This window comes from Misgurnus anguillicaudatus, chromosome 2 (assembly GCF_027580225.2).
Source record: "Misgurnus anguillicaudatus chromosome 2, ASM2758022v2, whole genome shotgun sequence".
Taxonomy (NCBI): Eukaryota; Metazoa; Chordata; class Actinopteri; order Cypriniformes; family Cobitidae; genus Misgurnus; species Misgurnus anguillicaudatus.
This window is the reverse complement of record NC_073338.2, coordinates 16,878,624-16,897,890: the sequence shown is the minus strand read 5'-3', so window position 1 is coordinate 16,897,890 and position 19,267 is coordinate 16,878,624. Positions and strand designations below refer to the sequence as shown.

The 19,267-nt window shown below is 35.5% G+C and overlaps 2 protein-coding genes and 1 long non-coding RNA gene across 3 annotated transcripts in view; 2 read left to right on the top strand and 1 right to left on the bottom strand.

The window, feature by feature from the left end:
- The window catches only part of LOC129441882 (uncharacterized), a 429,034-nt gene that overhangs the window by 94,005 nt on the left and 315,762 nt on the right, over nt 1-19,267 (top strand). The window lies entirely within an intron of this gene.
- On the bottom strand, nt 1,948-7,165 carry LOC129444421 (uncharacterized). Its single transcript, XR_012372493.1, has 6 exons — nt 6,132-7,165; nt 5,891-5,911; nt 5,592-5,658; nt 5,317-5,386; nt 3,542-3,712; nt 1,948-3,086 (listed from the first exon to the last, which is right to left on the bottom strand). It is a non-coding gene; the product is annotated as an uncharacterized lncRNA (long non-coding RNA).
- The window catches only part of LOC141368976 (NLR family CARD domain-containing protein 3-like), a 44,937-nt gene continuing 44,077 nt past the window's right edge, over nt 18,408-19,267 (top strand). The window contains exons 1-2 of the mRNA XM_073873845.1: nt 18,408-18,586; nt 18,742-18,833. Coding sequence (XP_073729946.1) covers nt 18,781-18,833 — 53 coding nt within the window. The 5' untranslated portion in view covers nt 18,408-18,586; nt 18,742-18,780. The remainder of the gene's footprint in view (nt 18,587-18,741; nt 18,834-19,267) is intronic.

Genomic DNA, 19,267 nt, shown 5'->3' with positions numbered 1-19,267 from the left:
TATAACAAATTTTCTTTGCAGCAAATAACAAGCTTTAGCAAACACTCTTAGAAAGACCAAACACTATTATAAAAGGTCAGAGAGTCGAGCTGCCCAACTAGAGGAATCACTGAGCGTCATTATGGTGACAAAAGATTTTCAATAAAACATCAGCATATACATCTCTGTTAATACATCTCTGTTAATTAAAGAGAGAGAGAGAGAGAGAGAGAGAGAGAGAGAGAGAGAGACAGCATTTAAGGTGGAACTTTATCTATGAGCAGTGCTATGTTTTTGAACACACATTCATATATAAAGATAACATGATTTTAACAGCTTAACAAAATATTCTACAAAAATACACGTGATGTTTATGTTTTTTTGACTCAGAACTCATAGACCACATTTGTATAAAATATTTTTGTTTTGATTTCCCGAACCCCTTTTGGACGTCTACATGATGTCTAAGAGGGGTCATAGTCAGACGTCCAGATACTGGACCAGATCTGCACGTTGTATAGACATACAGATAAGGGCCTGGACCAACCGACCTAATATAGACATGATCTGCACGTCGTGCGGACGTCTCATGTTTGGTGGGTTAGAATCATATTTAAGCATAAATCAGATAAATGCGTTATCATCTCATAACATATGTCGTCCTTGCCTGGAGAAGTACGCTTGACCCCCACAAGTGCTCTCTTTAACTCATATAGATTAAACTCTGTATCTACCAAACTTCCTGATGACTTCTTCTTAACATATATGTGAGAATTCTCCCTAACTTTCTGTTCTCTATACCTCCTCATATTCTCTGACATATTTTCATTAATGTGCACCTTAACAAAAGTTTCCACTAACATCTCTGCTTTATCACTATCCTTTATTGCTATTTTTCCATTATTTACTAAAACTGGTACATTGCTGTTTTTCTGAATCCCTCCCATCTTCCTTATCATATTCCAAATTTCATTAATTTCAATATCCTCCCCTATTCTATTGCAAAACTCTCTCCAGTAATTTCTTTTAGCTTTTCTTACTTCTCTCCTTACTACTGCTTGTGCTTTCTTAAAGTTAATGTCACTGTAAAAAAATTCCTGTTGAATTTACAGTAACTTACTGGCAGCTGGTTGCCAGCAACTTACTGTAAATTAACTTACAGTAAAAATACTGTATACAATTTTACAGTATTATTTAAAATACTGTATACAGTTTTACAGTACTATTTAAAATACTGTATACAGTTTTACAGTACTATTTAAAGGGGACATATTATGAAAATCAGACTTTTTCCATGTTTAAGTGCTATAATTGTATCCCCAGTGCTTCTATCAACCTAGAAAATGTTAAAAAGATCAACCCAATAACTTAGTTTTGGTAAACCATTTTCTGCAAGCATGTGAACAATAGGTCATTGTAATTTGGCCCTTATTGTGATGTCAGAATAAGGTAATACCGCCCCCTTTATCTGCACTATCCAACCACAGCACAACCATTTAGTAGGGAGAGAAAGAGAGAGATAAAATATTTCACAGCACAATTGAGTTTCAATTACAACAAACCACCATCATTGTGATCAGTGGTTGCACTTCATCCGCTCATTTGCATTTTAAATGACACACCCAAAATGGCACACTTTTGCTCAGACCTATTTTAGACTTAGTTTTCATCTTAAAAAAAATCTCATAATATGTCCCCTTTAAAATACTGTATAGTTTTACAGTACTATTTAAAATACTGTATACAAATTTACAGTACTATTTAAAATACTGTATATATTTTACAGTATTGTTTAACATGCTGTAACTGTATTTACAGTATATTATATTTTCTACTGTAAAATATACAATAATTTTATACTACAATGTATTTATTACAATGTGTATTTTACCGTAAAATTTCCTGTGATTCATTTTCCCATTTCTATTTACTACAAAACTACACAAAATTTAAATGGAGGTGTTAAAACAGCTTTAAGTAAAAACAAAAATAAGCAATGACAACATGTTTTTAAAATTTCTTTTAGTTTTTCAAATACATGAAATCAGATTTTCATATTTTTGCACATTGAACTTTCAGCTTGCATCACAAACTGTTTTTCTCAAACCGGCAATAACATTTACTCACAGATATCATATTACAGAATTTTAAATCAAGTCATGCACTAACTCAGTCATAATAACAATGTTCAAATACAAAATACTTTTAGCAAATCTTTTATCCTGTAACACACAAAACATTTACACACACATCACAGCATTAATTCATGAACAATACATTCAAATGCAGTCATAAGCAATATCAAAAACTCATACATTCAAAATATTATTCTGAGTAAATTGTAATTTCTTGCAGCAACAGCTTTTTCAAAGCCAATGTAACATTTACTCACCGTTTCATTTCACAGTATTATCAAATAATCTTAGTACAAATTCAGTTATAACTATAGACGGTTTCAGCAGTAATAACATAAACAAACGGCTGTCGCGGTCCGCATGAACTTCCGATAAACTCCGCTAAGAATAAAAAACAACAAAGTTCTTTAAACGCATTTTATTTATATAACAAGCAAAAAAAAAACAACACATAGATTAGCTCGGAAACCAAAACATTTATTATTTTCGACGAGGCATTTGTTCAAGAGATCAGTTTAGCAACTAGTCAGACCATTAAAAAAGCGAAACCGGAAGTAAGGTTCGGATCCAGACGTGTATCACGTGCATCCGATGAAACCGTCTATAAGAATAATAAAAAAAAGTAACAAAACCTCTCCTGCGTAGATTTATTTTGCTTTTAGAAGCAACAGTAGTAACATGTTTACACTGGAGTTTCATATTACAATATTATAAATCAGTGCATGGACAAATTAACTAAAAGAAACCTTTAAGATAAAAAAGAATTTCACAAACCTCTGGTGAGTTGAGTAGAATGTATTTGCTTTAGTAGCTTAATAGTTTTGCTTAATTCATAAAGTCCTTAAAAAAAGGTGGATATATACATGATGGTTCAGGCCACAGTTCTTCCTTTGCACCATCTTCCCACTTCTTTTGCTCACCTGGAACTTAGAGGAGCACTTGCTGTTGTCGGGGCTGATCCTCACAATAAATCTTTACATAAAAAAATAATTCATTAGATCATTTGATGTGTAAGAGAGGGACACTCCACTTTTCCTAATCGTTGCTATACAATAATATCCTCATATTGCTCAGGCCCACTGTAATTACCACAAAGGACCAGCAGTTGCTAATAGATGACAAGACTTTGCCACTTTCTGAAATCTAAAATCATATATAAAAGCCCTTATGTCCTTCCTAACCTGTATGCACTTTCTTTAAGGGAAAACAAAAGATATTTTGAAGAATGATTGTTACCAAACCACTTTTGTTGATGGGAGTCAACAAACCAACTAAACATGTTTGGTAAACAACATTTTTCAAAATATCTTCTTTTGTGTTCCTCTGAAGAGAGAGCATACAGGTTAGGAAGGACATAAAAGTAAGTAAATGATGAGTCTTTCTTCAATATTTACCAAATGTTATAGCATACTGAAAGATGTACTTACCTCTGAATAAACTCCAAAGTAGTGGCTGCTTCCACTTGGTACTCGATGTTGAGCACGTAGTAGCAACCAAAGTGAACAGCAAAAGCTGAAGAAATGGTAGGTCAATCGCAGGAAAGCGGAGTTAACCTTCAATCGGCAGCATCCATTTTTTGTTTTGTAGATCTGGATCCTCTGAAAATAATTAATTAATAATAGCGTTTGTTATTTGATTTTGGTGTAAGTAACAATATTTAGATGTTAGAGCTTTTCTCAATAATTTGAAATCTATCATTTTAAAGTGATAGTTCATATGTCCCCAAAATTCTTTCATCATTTACTTACCCTTGTATTGTTCTAAGCCTGTAGGAGTTGATTCTGTTGTATTTATTAGTACACAAAAGAAGATATTTTAATAATTGATGGTAAGCACGGTTGATGGTACCCACTGACTTCCATAGTAAGAAAAACAAATACTGTGGAGGTCAAGGGGTATTGTCAACTATTAGATAACCATCATTTATCAAAATATTATCTTCGCTCAAGAAATTTAACTCATGCAGGTTAAGAACAACACAAGAATAAGTAAATGAGTACAGAATACAATTGGGGGGGGGGGGTACCTAAAAAGGCCAATCATCATTTCATTACTCTTGATATTCAAAACTCAAGAAGAATGCCAAAATTTAAGCATAATGCTTAACATTAACAAAGGATTAAAGGGATAGTTCGGCCAAAAAATGATATTAATCCCATGATTTACTTACCCCCAAGCTGTCCGAGATGCATATGTACATCGTTTTTCAGACAAACACATTTTCAGATGTTTTAGAACTTTCAGTTAATTAAATAATCAAGATGGCAGCAAGTCTCAAGATGGCAGCAAGTCCCTTGTCTCTACTCGTTCAAACTTTTGTTTGTCTATGTGACGGTCATTTACTATTTATTGTACTATGTTTTATGTTACATGTTTCATGTTGTTATGTCTGTAACCTTGTTAATTTGTGCTGCTGCCTGTCTTGGCCAGAACGCTCTTGGAAAAGAGATTTTTAATCTCAATGAGTTTTCTTTCTGGTTAAATAAAGGTAATAAAAAATGTGAAGTTACGGGGTCCACGTTCTTCAAGTCCAAATGTGCGTCCATCCTTCACAAAATAAATCCAAGTGGCTCCAGGATGATAAACAAAGGTCTTCTGAGGGTAATTTGCACAGTGTTGTTGTAGAAATATCCATATTTAAAACTTTATTAACGAAAATAACTACCTTCCGGTAGCGCCGCCATCTTAGACTCCTCTGTATTCAGGAGAGAGTATTAGTGTAGTGTACGCACTTTTCTTAGTGACGTATGACAAATTCGGAGGGCGGGGGCACAGAGCAGCAACAGAGTAATCTCTGTAAGTTGCGTGATCTTGAATGCGGACCCGACTAAGATGGCGGCGCTACCGGAAGGTAGTTATTTTCGTTAATAAAGTTTTAAATATGGATACTTCTACAACAACACCGCGCAGATTACCCTCAGAAGACCTTTGTTTATCATCCTTGAGCCGTTTGGATTATTTTGTGAAGGATGGACACTTTTTTTGGACTTCAAGGACGTGGACCCTGTAACTTCACATTTAATTAACTGAAAGATCTCAAACATTTTCTTAAATATCTGAAAATGTGTTTGTCTGGAAAATGATGGACATATGCATCTCGGATAGCTTGGGGGTGAGTAAATCATGGGTTTATTATCATTTTTGGCTGAACTATCCCTTTAATCTTTTTAATGTTCCCAAAGTATGTGTTAAAGAATCTTACCAAGCATGATCAGTCGTGGAGTGGAAGCAAGGGAAAGCGTGGTCTCTGCATCTGCCGTTGTTGTTGTGACCTGCACACGCGCGCACACACACACACACACACACACACACACTTTTTCTTACTGGCAGTTATATCAATTTAATTCAACGACCCATCGTCAATGATTCCTTGTTATATGTGCATGTTAGAGAGAAACTGAGAGACTGACTTCAAAATAGCGTTAACGTAAACACAAAAGCTCAGTTTGTCGCCTAGCATTTCATATGAACACTCACCTGTACCAAACGCAGTCAAACACGAAAAAGAGAACCGTTTATGTTGATATGTCGATTGTGAAATGTTCTAATAAGGGGAAGAAAATAACTAAATATGATTATTTGCACAGAAAGTTGCGTTTTGTTCAGTCTTAAACGAGTTTCTACCTCAAAGCTCTCTAACTATCTTGTTCCCAACAGTCGTGTGAGGTAAATTACCGTCAACTGCGTGTTGTTAAGTGTTTAAAAAAAGTGTTTCAAATTAATGAACTAAACCAAAAATATTAAATATGGTAAGAAATCACAAGAAGATTACTTACCTTTGCAGATGGTGAAATGTTCTAAAAAGGAAAAGAAATAAATATGATAACTTGCACCGAAAGTTTTGTTGAGTCTTAAAGAGTTTTCACCACAAAGCTCTCTCCCTATCTGTTTAGTCACAACAGTCCTAACGTGTGAGGTAAATTACCGTTAACTGCGTGTTGTTAAGTGTTTCAAATTAATTAACCAAATAAAAAAATTAATATGTTAAGAAATCACAGGATTACTCATTTTACTTACCAGCTGTTTAACTTGCAACCATTGTCCTGTGTTCTTTTTTTCTTCGGGCGGGGATATCCGTGCCTTTCTGTAAAGTGTCAGGGTTTCGCGCTCATTTTTTTACTGTATTTCGATTTACTGATGGCTGGTCATAGTGCAAAAGAGCGCACTGTACCTTGGCCATACGCACACAAAAAAATAACAGCGTGTAAGGTCCGCGTTCAGTCATGACTCTTCTCAAAAAATAATGTGACATACAAAACTATAACATTGATTCATGATAACATTAAAAACGTTTACTATACGTGTAATAAATAACAGGATAATCTTTTGCAAGTGAGCTGCGGCGGGTTTGTGTACAGGCACGTGATCAGCACAGACGTGATTACATCCAGGGCTGTGTCTCAATTCGTTCCCTATAGCTCCCGAGGTGGGGAATCATTATATCGTGTAGTATGCGGGTTCGGCCACTGTCAAGGACCCTCACTTTATATTGGAACACTGTTTCGGTTTCCTGTGTCATGGCTGCTTACACGCGTTGAGAAAATTCACAGCTGGTATTCATCACTCATCAACAACCGGCAAAACCTGTCTCTAATTTTTAAACACTTACATTTATAAATTAATTCGAATATACAAAATACTTTAATGAAGATGATTATATTGTGTTTTGATAAATAAATCAGCTCTACTTGCACTAATTTTGTTGTTTGATTGTTTTTAGGACTTTGTTTAAGTCTTCTGAATTTTACTTTACATTTTAAATCAATATATAAATACAATAATATTACATTATTTGTATAAGATAGCTTAATCAGAGAGTTAATCCCCAAAAAACAAATTAGCACCACCTGCTATTAAAATACAGTATTTTTAATTAACTGTAAATTTTACAGTAAATAGAAAATACAGTATTTTACTGGCACAAAGATTACATTTCCCACAATGCAACATCAAAATACAGCAACATACTGTATAACATGCCCTACGGTAAAATATAGTTCATATTACAGTAAAATACAGTGTAATTTACAGAAATCGTTAACAGTGTACTCACTAAACAAAATAGATTTTCTGGCTTTCTTCATCGCTTTATTTCTTTCCCTTACTGCTTTACTACATTCTTCATTCCACCATGGTACTGCTTTCTTACTATTTAAGGTTTTCTTTTTTTTCCCTATTGCTTCCTCTGCCGTAGTTCTTAAGACTTCACTTATTTCCTTATTTAACTCTTCAACGCCATTATTACCTAAAATCATTTCACACATCCTATTATGACACAATTCTGTAAATAGTTCCCAGTTAGCTGCCTTAAATTTCCATCTTGGTACTCTGTCCAGCAAAGTTTGGGTAATGTCCATACCAAATTTACACCATATAGGATAATGGTCACTTCCCATTGTGCTTTGTTTATTTACATTCCATTCACATATTCTTGCTAGATTTTCTGACATTAGGGTAATATCTAAAACTGACCTACGTCCATGTGATACATCTATTCTTGTACAACATCCATTATTAACACACACTAACCGTCCCCAATCTAACATGTCTTCAACAATCTGCCCATTGAAATCTGTCTTAATACTCCCCCACAAAGTATTATGAGCATTGAAATCACCACACCATATTACTTTCTGATTTATATTACCTCTTATACTCTCCAATACTTCCTTACTTAACTTTTCACATGGATTATAAAAATTTATAACTTTAGTACTGTGGTTCCCTTCCCAAACTTCCATCATTACCACCTCTTTATCTAAATTCTCTTCAACATTCCTGTATCCCACACCATCCTTTACAAACGTAGCTACCCCACCTCCATTACCTTGTTTCCTATCTTTCCGAATTACCCCATACCCTTGTAATATAAAATTTAATTGAGGTTTGAGCCAGGTTATATCAGGTTTGTTTTCTAAATCAGAGATGAACTTTTTAAACTCTTGGCCATTAGCTATTAAACTTCTAGCATTCCACTGAAGTATTAACAACACCATTATATAGCACCACATCCTGGTTGAGTGTATGTTGTTTGCATCTTTAATTTCTCGTTAATCATATCCACTGAAATACCTTCGATCTCTAGGTACTTTTCTGCTGCTTTGATTATAATTTTAATTCTTTCTGTCCGACTTTCAGTTTGTGCCGTACAATTAACTACTTCAGCCATAAAAGTAACAAATGCAACATTATCCTTAATCCCAACTTTCTCTTTTGTACTTTCCATTGCCATTTCTGTCTTTCGTTGCATGCTTTCTTTACTTTTGTCTCCTGGTTCCAAATTCTGTCCTACTTTTTTAATAGCCTCAGAGTATGACAATCCCTCCTGAATCCTGACACTCTGTACTTGAGCCGCATGTTTCCTCACCTTGCACCCTCCATACCCCGCACTTTGATCCCCTCCACAGTTACAACATTTGGGGTTAATTTCTTGCCCACATTTTCCATATTCATGCTCTCCACCGCATCTCGCACACCTCTGTTTGCCTCTGCATACCGCCGCTACATGCCCGAACTTTTGGCATTTATAACATCTCAAAGGTGGGGGTACAAAAAGCCTTACTGAGAAACTCATATATCCCAACATGACTTTATTTGGCAGTCTTTCCTCATCAAAATGAATCATTACGGAGAGGCTGTCTCCCCTTTCATTGTTTCGATTACATTTTAGCCTTTTTACATCAATCACTTTAGCTCCAGTAAGACCTTTTTTAATCTTTTCCACTGTTACCTCTGTAGGGATCCCTGTTATTACTCCTTTAACCCATTTCTTTTCCTCCTGTATAGAACAAATTACATTTTGATCCATGATTGACTTAACTCCTATAGCCCTTTTTTGTTGCACCCTATCTTTACAATATATAAGCAATCTACCATCTCTTAACTTCTTAACACTTTCAACCAGTCCTATCACTTCCTTTATTGTTTTGGATAACTTCAGCGGGTTAACAACACTGAAAGATCCGTTTACAAATTTCATTACTACCTTATACTCCTCTTTCCTTTTTCTTGTCAGACGAGGTCCATTATCACTATCGCTTTCAGATGCGCTATTTTTCTTTCTTTTCTGTTTTTCTACAACACTCCATTCATTATTTCCATTCCCGCCATCATCCCCTTCAAACATTTCATCCTCCATTTCCGGATCACTTCCGGAATCTACTCCACCTCCTACCATGCACTCTCCAGTCACAGATCAGCTGTTGCCAAACCGCCTCCTTGCTGTCCAGTCAGCAAGCCTCCAGATGACGTCACGTGGCAGCGCCCCTCCTCTTCTGCTCAAACCGTTGTCCAATTTAGACACCCAATTTAAAGAATCTGAGTATGGATCTCAATAATGGTGACCATAAAATGAAAAGCTTCATGCTGCAATGCATTCTGGGTATCAACAAATCTTATCCAGAACTCCAAGAATGCACTGAGGTATGAAAAAAAATCATGAACATTTTGGCATTTTTCTTTGTCACCATTGTTGAGATTCATACTGTGAGACTTGATGTTCGTGTGTTTAAGTTACAGCATGGTTAATCTAAGTACACATTGTTTCAAAATCTTCGGAAGGACGAACCACTTTGAGAGTGCCAGATATCATACTGTAACATCACAATACTGAGAGAGACCACATCTGCAAAATGTTATAGCGGGCAGATAAAACATACAAAGAGTCAAGAGCCCAACTAAAACAGCCACTGATCACAATAATGGCGACTTTAAATGAAACATCTAAACCTAAGTTAATAAATAACTCTACAAGTAAGATCTAAGATGTAAAATGCTTCAAGTGTTACTTTTATTAACACTCTGTAGTGTGGATCTATATAAACACTGAGCAGCATTGGTTGAGCACTGGGGGTTTTGCGGTCTGCATTGGCTCCACCGGGAAATGTTGTCTTTATTCTCTTCTTGTTCATCTTTCTTTGGTGGTTCTGTTTGTTGGCAGCGGGTGTTTATCATTAATGGTCAATCATCACTTCGTTCATCTCTTCATTATCTAATTAACTTCATCACTTCTTCAACCCAACCACACCCATACTTGACTTTGGTGTAGTCCACATTGGCTTTTGTTTCTACAGAAGGTTCATGTGGGCTAAGTCAGATGGGGCCAGCATGAAACCCGGGTGCAAGACCAGCTTGGGGCTCATATTGCAAGCCCACATGGGGCCTACATTTGCCCCACCAAGCACTGCTGGCTGGGAAGTTATGATGTATGGGTTAATGTCAAGTTGTCATAACAAAGATATCTCATCTTTGCAATAAAAATGACATAATTGAACAAATGACACTTAATGACAGTTGTCATAAACGTCCATAAAATCTCCTTCATATTCATGACACGTGTCATGTCAGCCTAATATGGAAGTCCGTTTCCGCCATGTTGTAAAAAAAAATAAAATAAAAATCTGACTTTGTATCTCAAAATTCTGAGATAGAAAGTCAGAATTCTGAGATAGAAAGTCAGAATTCTGACATACAAAGTCAGAATTCTGACATACAAAGTCTGAATTCTGACATACAAAGTCAGAATTCTGACATACAAAGTCTGAATTCTGACATACAAAGTCAGAATTCTGAGATATAAAGTCAGAATTCTGAGATATAAAGTCAGAATTCTGACATACAAAGTCAGAATTCTGAGATACAAAGTCGGAATTCTGAGATACAAAGTCAGAATTCTGAGATACAAAGTCAGAATTCTGACTTTGCATCTCAGAATTGTGACTTTGCATCTCAGAATTGTGACTTTGCATCTCAGAATTCTGACTTTATATCTTATCTATATCTGTGTGTTTTAAGTCGTTGCTAAGGTATTGTGGGTGGTTGCTGGGCTGTTTCTGTTGCATTCTTTGTGTGTTTTAAGTCATTGCTGGGGTATTGTGGGTGGTTGCTGGGCTTTTGCTAAGGTTTTTGAGTGGTTGCTGGGGTTTAGCTATGGTTTTCTGTCTGATTGCTAGACAATTACTAGGATATTATGGATGATTGCGAGGCTGTTGCTCTGGCATTCTATGTGGTTGCTAGGCTGTTGCTCTAGTGTTCTTTGGGGTTGCTAGGCAGTTGCTATGTTATTATGGGTGGTTGCTAGGCTGTTGTTGTGGCATTCTGTGTGATTGCTATGCTATTTCTCTGATTTCCTGGCTAATTGCTATACTGTTGCTAGGGTATTATGGGTGGTTGCTAGGCTGTTGCTCTGGTGTTCTGTGGGGTTGTTAGGAAGTTGCTAGGGTATTATGGGTGGTTGCTAGGCTGTTGCTCTGGTGTTCCGTGGGGTTGCAAGTCAATTGCTGTGATATTATGGGTGGTTGCTTGGCTGTTGTTGTGGCATTTTGGTTGGTTGATTGCTCTGGCTTTCTTGGTGATTGCTAGACTATTGCTATGTTGTTCTGAGTGATTGCTAGGCAGTTGCTAGGGTTTTATTAATTGTTGCTAGGCTGTTGCTGTGGCATTTGGTGTGGTTGCTAGGCTATTGCTAAAACATTATAGTGGATTGCTATGAAGTGGCTAGGATATTATGGGTGGTTGCTATGCGGTTTCAGTTGCATTCTGTGTGTGTTTTAAGTCATTGCTAGGGTATTATGGGTGGTGCAACGCTTTTGCTAAGGTTTTTAAGTGGTTGCTAGGGTTTAGCTATGGTTTTCTATGTGATTGCTAGACAATTGCTAGGATATTATGGGCAATTGTTAGGCTGTTGCTCTGGCGTTCTATTTGGTTGCTAGGCTGTTGCTCTAGTGTTATTTGGGGTTGCTATGCTATTTCTCTAATTTCCTGGCTAATTGCTACACTGACAATTGCTGTGATATTATGGGTTGCTAGACTATTGCTATGTTGTTCTGAGTGAGTGAGGCTGTTGCTGTGGCATCTGGTGTGGTTGCTAGGCTAATGCTAAAATATTATGGTGGATTGCTATGAAGTTGCTAGGATATTGTGGGTGGTTGCTAGGCTGTTGCATTCTATGTGGTTGCTAGGTTGTTGTTAGGCTATGGTATTTTAATTGGTTGCAAGAATATTATTATGGTTTTCTTGGTGATTGCGATGGTGTTGCTATCCCAGATAGCAAAATTGCTGTGGCCCAGATCTGGTTCACATCTGACACCTTCATCTGGCCCACCTTTGGCATGGAATGATGGTACTTGAGCGGTCCACCTCTTTTTCTCCAGATCTTTACCACAAGCAAACCATAGAAACGCCACATGTCAGCCAAACACAAAGCAAATACTGCAGACCTGGCCCAAACCTGGGTAATAGTTAATTTAATTTTTGGCCCAGATTCAGCCCAGACCCAACACCATTCACTGGCCCACACCTGGCATGGATTGATGGCACTTGTGTGGTCCACTTCTGTTTGACACTTCTCAACCACGAGCAAGCCAGAGTGATGCCACAAACAGAGTATGAATCTCAACCATGGTGACAATTAAATGAAAAACTTCATGCTGCAATGCATACTGGGTATTAACAAATTACAAATCTCATCCAGGACTCCCAGCATGCACTGTGACATGGCTAAATAATGAACTTTTTACAATTTTCTTTGTCACCATGGTTGAGATTCATAGTGTGATTCTTGATGTTTTTACGCCTGACGTGCACAGCGGTTATTTTTTGACAAATTTTCTAAAACTCCTTGATGACAAACTGCTGTGAAAGAGCTGGATCTCATATACAACATTGACAGAAAATAAACTTCTGATGATTAAATCCTTTAATTAGATGATGATTTTTACCATTATATACCAACCACCACAGAATTGCACTATTAGCTGTACATTACCATAACAAATGTGTTTTATACACACAAAGTAAGGCAACCAGAAAAAATTGGTAAAGAAGTCAAGGGTCAAACTAAAACAAACACTAATCACAATAATGGTGACTTAAAATTAAACAAAGCATCAACATCTAAACCTAATAAGTGAATTGTGTTTTCTACAGCAATATTTTTACTGAACATTCAGAAATAATGTTTTATAACAGTTTTAAAATAATAAAATGCAATGTTTCGCTATCATTTACATAACAAGCAAACAAGTCAATTTAAAAAAAGTTGTTGTTTTAAACATTGTGTGAACATTAAAACAGGACATTGTCATAACGTTTGAAAAAGATAAAATGTAACATTCCTCAAACATTCAGAAAACACATAAATGTTCTTAGAACGTCAAGAAAACTGGACATTTTTTATGTTGGCACAAAGTTTTTGGGAACGTTGGGATCTTTCAGGGAACGTTCTTAGAACTTTGTCTGCTAGCTGGGTATATGGATCACTTTAGACTCACACACACATGAGCCGGTGCTTACTGTGCCATATCTTTGCCAAAACTGGCCCTGATGCATCTTTATACAGCTGGGCCACATTTACAGCATCATATATGGGCCACTTCAGACTCACACCCACATGAGCTGATGCTTACTGTGCCACATGTTTGCCAAAACCGGGCCGGATATGTTTTAAAAGAACTGGGCCACATTTGCTGCAACATATGTGGGCCACTTTAGACACAAACCCACATGAGCCGGTGCTTACCGTGCCATATCTTTGCCAAAACTGGCCCAGACACGTTTGTAAAGAACTGGGCCACATTTTCTGCAACATGTGAGGGCCACATTTGGTTTATTCCAAGATTAGGCCGTGTCTGTTGTGCAGCATTTTTGCCAAAGGTGGCCCATATTTGTTGTTTGATATTTGGGCCATATTCACTATTTGTCAGATGGGCCACTTTTGGTTCATATTCAGATGACATGTTGCCGTGGGCACCGCATCTTTGCCTTAAAAGGCCCACATGTGATTTGATATATGTGGCCCATTTTTGCTATTTTACATGTGAGCCACATTGGGTTCACATCCCTTTTATTCGGGCCATAAGAAGACCAGCAGTGCCGCATCTTTGCCTGAAGTGGCCCACATGTGCTTGCTATCTGGGATAAGAGCTTAAACCTTTATGACATTTATGACAGTTCTTATCAGTTCTTATTCTGTGATAAAGCTTAAAAAATAAAAATATTCAGGCGCAAAGAATTGTGGGTATTCCTTACAACATGTGCAAATATATGTAAGTAAATTTTACTTAGATTTTTTTAGTGTAATGGATTTAATATTTTTAAGTAAAATGAACTAAGATAAGCTAAAGTTTTTGATTAAAATTTACTTAATTATTTTAGGACTATGTGCAGTGACTATAAAACAGTTAAATAATACAAGGAAATATCTAATAAGACTTACTATTCCCACACAGTTCATTTTTTACATGAATTAATTGTGTATTTATCATCATTTTACTTAGGAAAATCTAGTTCTCAATAAATGTTAATATTATTATGTAGAAATTATGAGAGTTAATCTAATAAATATTACTACACCAAAAAGTTCGTTTTTTCAGTGTAGATGTTAACATTTACAAAATATTAAATTACAAAACATATTCATACAGATTCATGGTTGCTCTTCATAAAATTGGGTTTGGGTGCCAAGTGCTGTCTGTCTGAACAAGAGCTTAACACAGTCCTCATGTCAGGTGTGTGGATGCTTTACATGTAGACAAGGCAGTTTTAGTCATATGTTTGTACATTACTGAATGGTTAATTTTCTCTAATGTTTAACTTCTGTTAAAATTTATCTTGAAAGCTGTGAATTATATAAGCTCTAACATTTCAAAAACCAAAAATTGCACTTTATTAATCTTTGTAAACAAAGCTATGGAATCTCAAACATTGTTAACCTTCAGACTACTGTATTATATCTGAACACATTTAAGGTACTATAGCAATAGCAGCATCTAATTAGCACAAAGGCATCATTATATGTTAGGGTATTAAAGGGATACACTGTAAAAAAATTCTGTAGAAATTGCAGCTGGGTTGCCGGTAATTTACCGTAGATTTACATTTATGTTATTTACTGACAAGAGTTTCTTCAAAGTTAAATGAACATTAAACATTTACAAGTCTTTGTCTTTACAGAGTAAAACTAAAAAACAGCATTAAGCAAAACATTCTGGGAAACAAAATCTGAAGCAAAAAACAGAAAAAGGTTGATGATGATTTCTGACTCCCAGAATGCTTTGCATGAGGCTGTTATTGTAGTTTTACAGTTTTATTCTGTGAAGATAAAGACTGGTTAATATTTAAAATTTATTTAACTTTGAACAAACTCTTGCCAGTAAATACACTCTAAAAAAATAATCCGTAAAAAAACGGATAATGTCCTGGCAGAAAATTACCGGCACTTTATCCGTTGTGTTTACAGAATTTCCGTTTATTCAAAAACTGAACATTCTGTAGATTTATAGAACACTGTCCGTAAATTTACAGAACATTGTCCGTAACCTTTAGGGACACATCAATCCGCCTATGAAACGCAACAACGGTGACAATCAACAACAAAGCTTCACGCCACAATGCATGCTGGGTACCAGGATTGTGGAAAACTCTTTCTTAACATTTACTCTCACCATTGTTGAGATTTGTATCCAAAGTGTTGATGTCTCTGAAGCAAAAACCACAGCTGATACATTTGCAGCAATCTTATTAAATATAGAGTGTTTTAGACAGCGTAGAGTGTCACTCTTATACATTTCAGTTCATTATTCTTATTTTATCATTTCATATTTCATATATGTTAGGCAGCATAACATAAAAACAACCAAGTTTATGACATCATAGACACTTCCCTTACTCAAGCAACAAACAAGTTGTAATTGCTACAAGTAAACACGCTGTTGCAATGTTAAAAGAGCCGAGTCAGTTCTGGTAGGTCAAGGGACAAAAGCCCAACTAAAGGGAACACTAATCTCCAGAGTGGTGACTTCAAAAGAATCTAAAACAAACACAAACTGAAGATTTAATGTGATAAATGTTGTGGTAAATATACATTTGACTTACACGTCACGTCAGAAAGAAGATTTGTCTACTAAATCACATGTGTGGTTGCTGGAATAGTTTAACACTTGTATCTTGTTCTGGCAGCATTTGTTTAGAAGTTAAACATCATCCATGTTAGAAAATAACTCTGCAAGCAAGTTGTAATTTTAGTTTTCAAACAGAGATGGTGATAGAGAGGCAAAAGTGAAAGATTGCAGCAGGAGTTATTGCACCCATAATGCAACATGTTATTAAAAAAACAGATAAATGCCTGTAAAACATAAATACGGAAAATTCCTTCATATTTACACAGTACTTTGTCCGTTTTTTTACGGATTTTTTTTAGAGTGTAACATAAATGTAAATCTACGGTAAATTACCGGCAACCCAGCTGCAATAACATTGAAATTTCTACGGAATTTTTTTACAGTGTAGTTCACTTTAAAATGAAAATTCTGTCATGATTTACTCATCCTGATGTTGTTCTAAACCTGTATGAACTTCTTTTTTCTGATGAACACAAAAGAAGATATTTTGAGAAATGATGGTAAATGCATAGCAGATAATGGCCATTGACTTCCATAGTAGGAAAAAATATTTTGGAAGTATTGTGATAACTGATGAAGAAAATATTTTGATAAATGATGGTAAGCACACAGTTGACGGTACACATTAAATTCCATCATATTTAAGTCAATTGTCACTATCTGCTGTATGTTTACCATCATTTATCAAAATATCTTCTTTTGTGTTCATCAGAAAAAAGAAATTCTTACAGGTTTACAACAACATGAGGATAATAAAATGATGACAGAATTTACATTTTAAAGTGAACTATCCCTTTAAAAATAAAGGTGATCCAAAAGATTTTTGACTGTGATGCCATACAAAAGCACAGGTTTTTCAAAGAAGCATTCAGTCAAAGGATCCCTTGAAAACTATTTCTTATTTTTTATAAGGTTTTCAAACTTTTTTACTACAAAGAAACTTTTGTTCAACAGAAAGTTTCTTTGCAAATCATACAGCCAAATTGTTTTTTTTCTATGGCATTGTGTAGTACCTTTATTTTCCATCTGGCTAGAAGATACTGTAAGATGAGAAAATAATTGCAGAAGTTATACCTATTAACCACAAAGTTTAGTTGCAAAGCATTTATTAATATGTGTTTTCTTTCCTTAAATGTCTTCTTAAAGCTGTCTATACAGATACTGCATCTTCACTCTGATTATCAAAGTATCCTTCAGCAGCTCTGAGAATATGATTTAAGGCATTCAATAGCAAGATGTCCGTATCAGGATCCAGCTCAACCTCCTCGCTGTAGTTCTTCACTGGGACAACAGCAGTCAGAGACACTCCAATATTACCACACACCTCTTGCATCTGTCACAAGAAAACTTTGATTACTAGAAAGATTACAAGAATGTTACCCATGCAGTATTTTATAAAGGCAACATACTGCATAGTATAATCCCATCAACCATTTAGCTGTACCATTCTGTTGATGTAGTGACTCTAGTAGACATTTTTCAGATCTGCAGTCACTAAGGGACAAGCCTCATCTACCTTTGTCAACAGCATCAGCTGTGGGATACTTGGAAGATGCTTGGTCATGTTAAAGGAATAGTTAAAGGAAGATTTATCTTATTATTTACTCATCCCATGTATATGCTTTCGTTTCTCAGCTGAACACAAACAATTAATTTGATATATAAATGCTGATGTGTTATCTTATATGTAACTCTAAATGTTAAAGCTAAATTCAAATGCTTTGGCAGCACATCTGTAACTTCAAATCTCTTTGGTTCTCACATAAAACAACTAGTCATCTAGGATGACATGAAGGTGAAAAAGTATGAGATGATTTTAATTTTAGGATAAACTTTTTCTTTAATTACCCAGCTAACATAGAAAATTACTAAGAACGTTCTCTGAAAGTTCCCACATTTGAACTCTGAAAGTTCTTGACGTTTTTTGGAACGTTGGGAACTTTCAGGGAACATTCTTAGAACTTTTCTCTGTTAAATGGGTTATGAAGTATTTGTATTTTATCCGTGTTTTCTTTGGAAACATATATTCCAAAGCATATTATCATAATTTTTACTCTATTACATTTCATAAATTCAAGTTTTTGTTTTACATTTAATATTTAAGTACATTAACATACTTTTACTCAAGTAAAAGTACACAGTTTTAATGTAATTAGGTATTAAATAAATTTTAACATGCAATATTAAAAAATACAAAGTATGATTTTATGCTTTAGAATGAAGTAACATTTTTCCCAATACAAACACCCTAATAAAGCACAGATGCTTGGAAAATGTAACTAATGTAACTAAGTATTGTCCACTTCTGCTACTTCCAACTAAATACACTTTAAACTGATAATAGTCATTTTTACTGGAATTTTCGCACCAGACAAAAAAACAGCCATTTTGTTGAACGTTTGCCACTCAACAGCGTGGTCACGTGGAAAAGTGAAGTCAATGCACAATGCGTACTGTGCCTTTAAATGTATGTCTCGTTTTGACTCCTCCTTGAGACACAGGCAAAAGTGAAACTAACATCAGGATCATCAGGTGATTTTCTATATTGAGGAAGTGAAGATCTGCGTTACAATGGTGAGAACTGAACTCGACGCAAAACTCTGAGATTAAATAAGACAACATTAATAAACCGCTAAAGCAAAATATCTAATATCAGTTAGTATTAAATAAATACTTTATGTAAAATAATGGTTTTAAAGAAGTTTGCTTCTTTGTTTGTGTGTGTTCAGTTTATTTGCAGGTATAGAATCAACATTTGAGCTGCTGTCATGTCCTCTGGAAAGAGTCTCTCTGGAGAAAGTGAAACAAAGGCAATGAACAGGTGAAAGAGTTTTAAAAGTTTGTCTTGTATGTGTTTAGCAGAAATAAGTGAACATGAAATAAACACAAACTTCAATCATCAGAGGGCTATTTCATAAAACTCGCTTGGAAAAGCGAGGATTAAAGTTACAAACTCGACTTGACTTAACCTAACAAAGAACGCGAGGCTAAAGCGGTTGCAAAAAAGGTAAACGAAGTTTACGCAATCCAACTAATTTGATACAGATTTCCCTAGTCAAGATAATTGCGCGTGGACTTTGAGCAGCCCTAGAGGTCGGTCCGGGTATCATTCGTTCATTTGTTTTTGCTTTCACATTTAAAAACGAAAAAACGAGAAAACAACTCCTTTTTTCGTTTTTTCGTTTTTTTAGAAAAACGAAAAAACAAAATTATGACTCGATTTTTGGTTTTCCCGTTCCTGCACGGACATCAGAA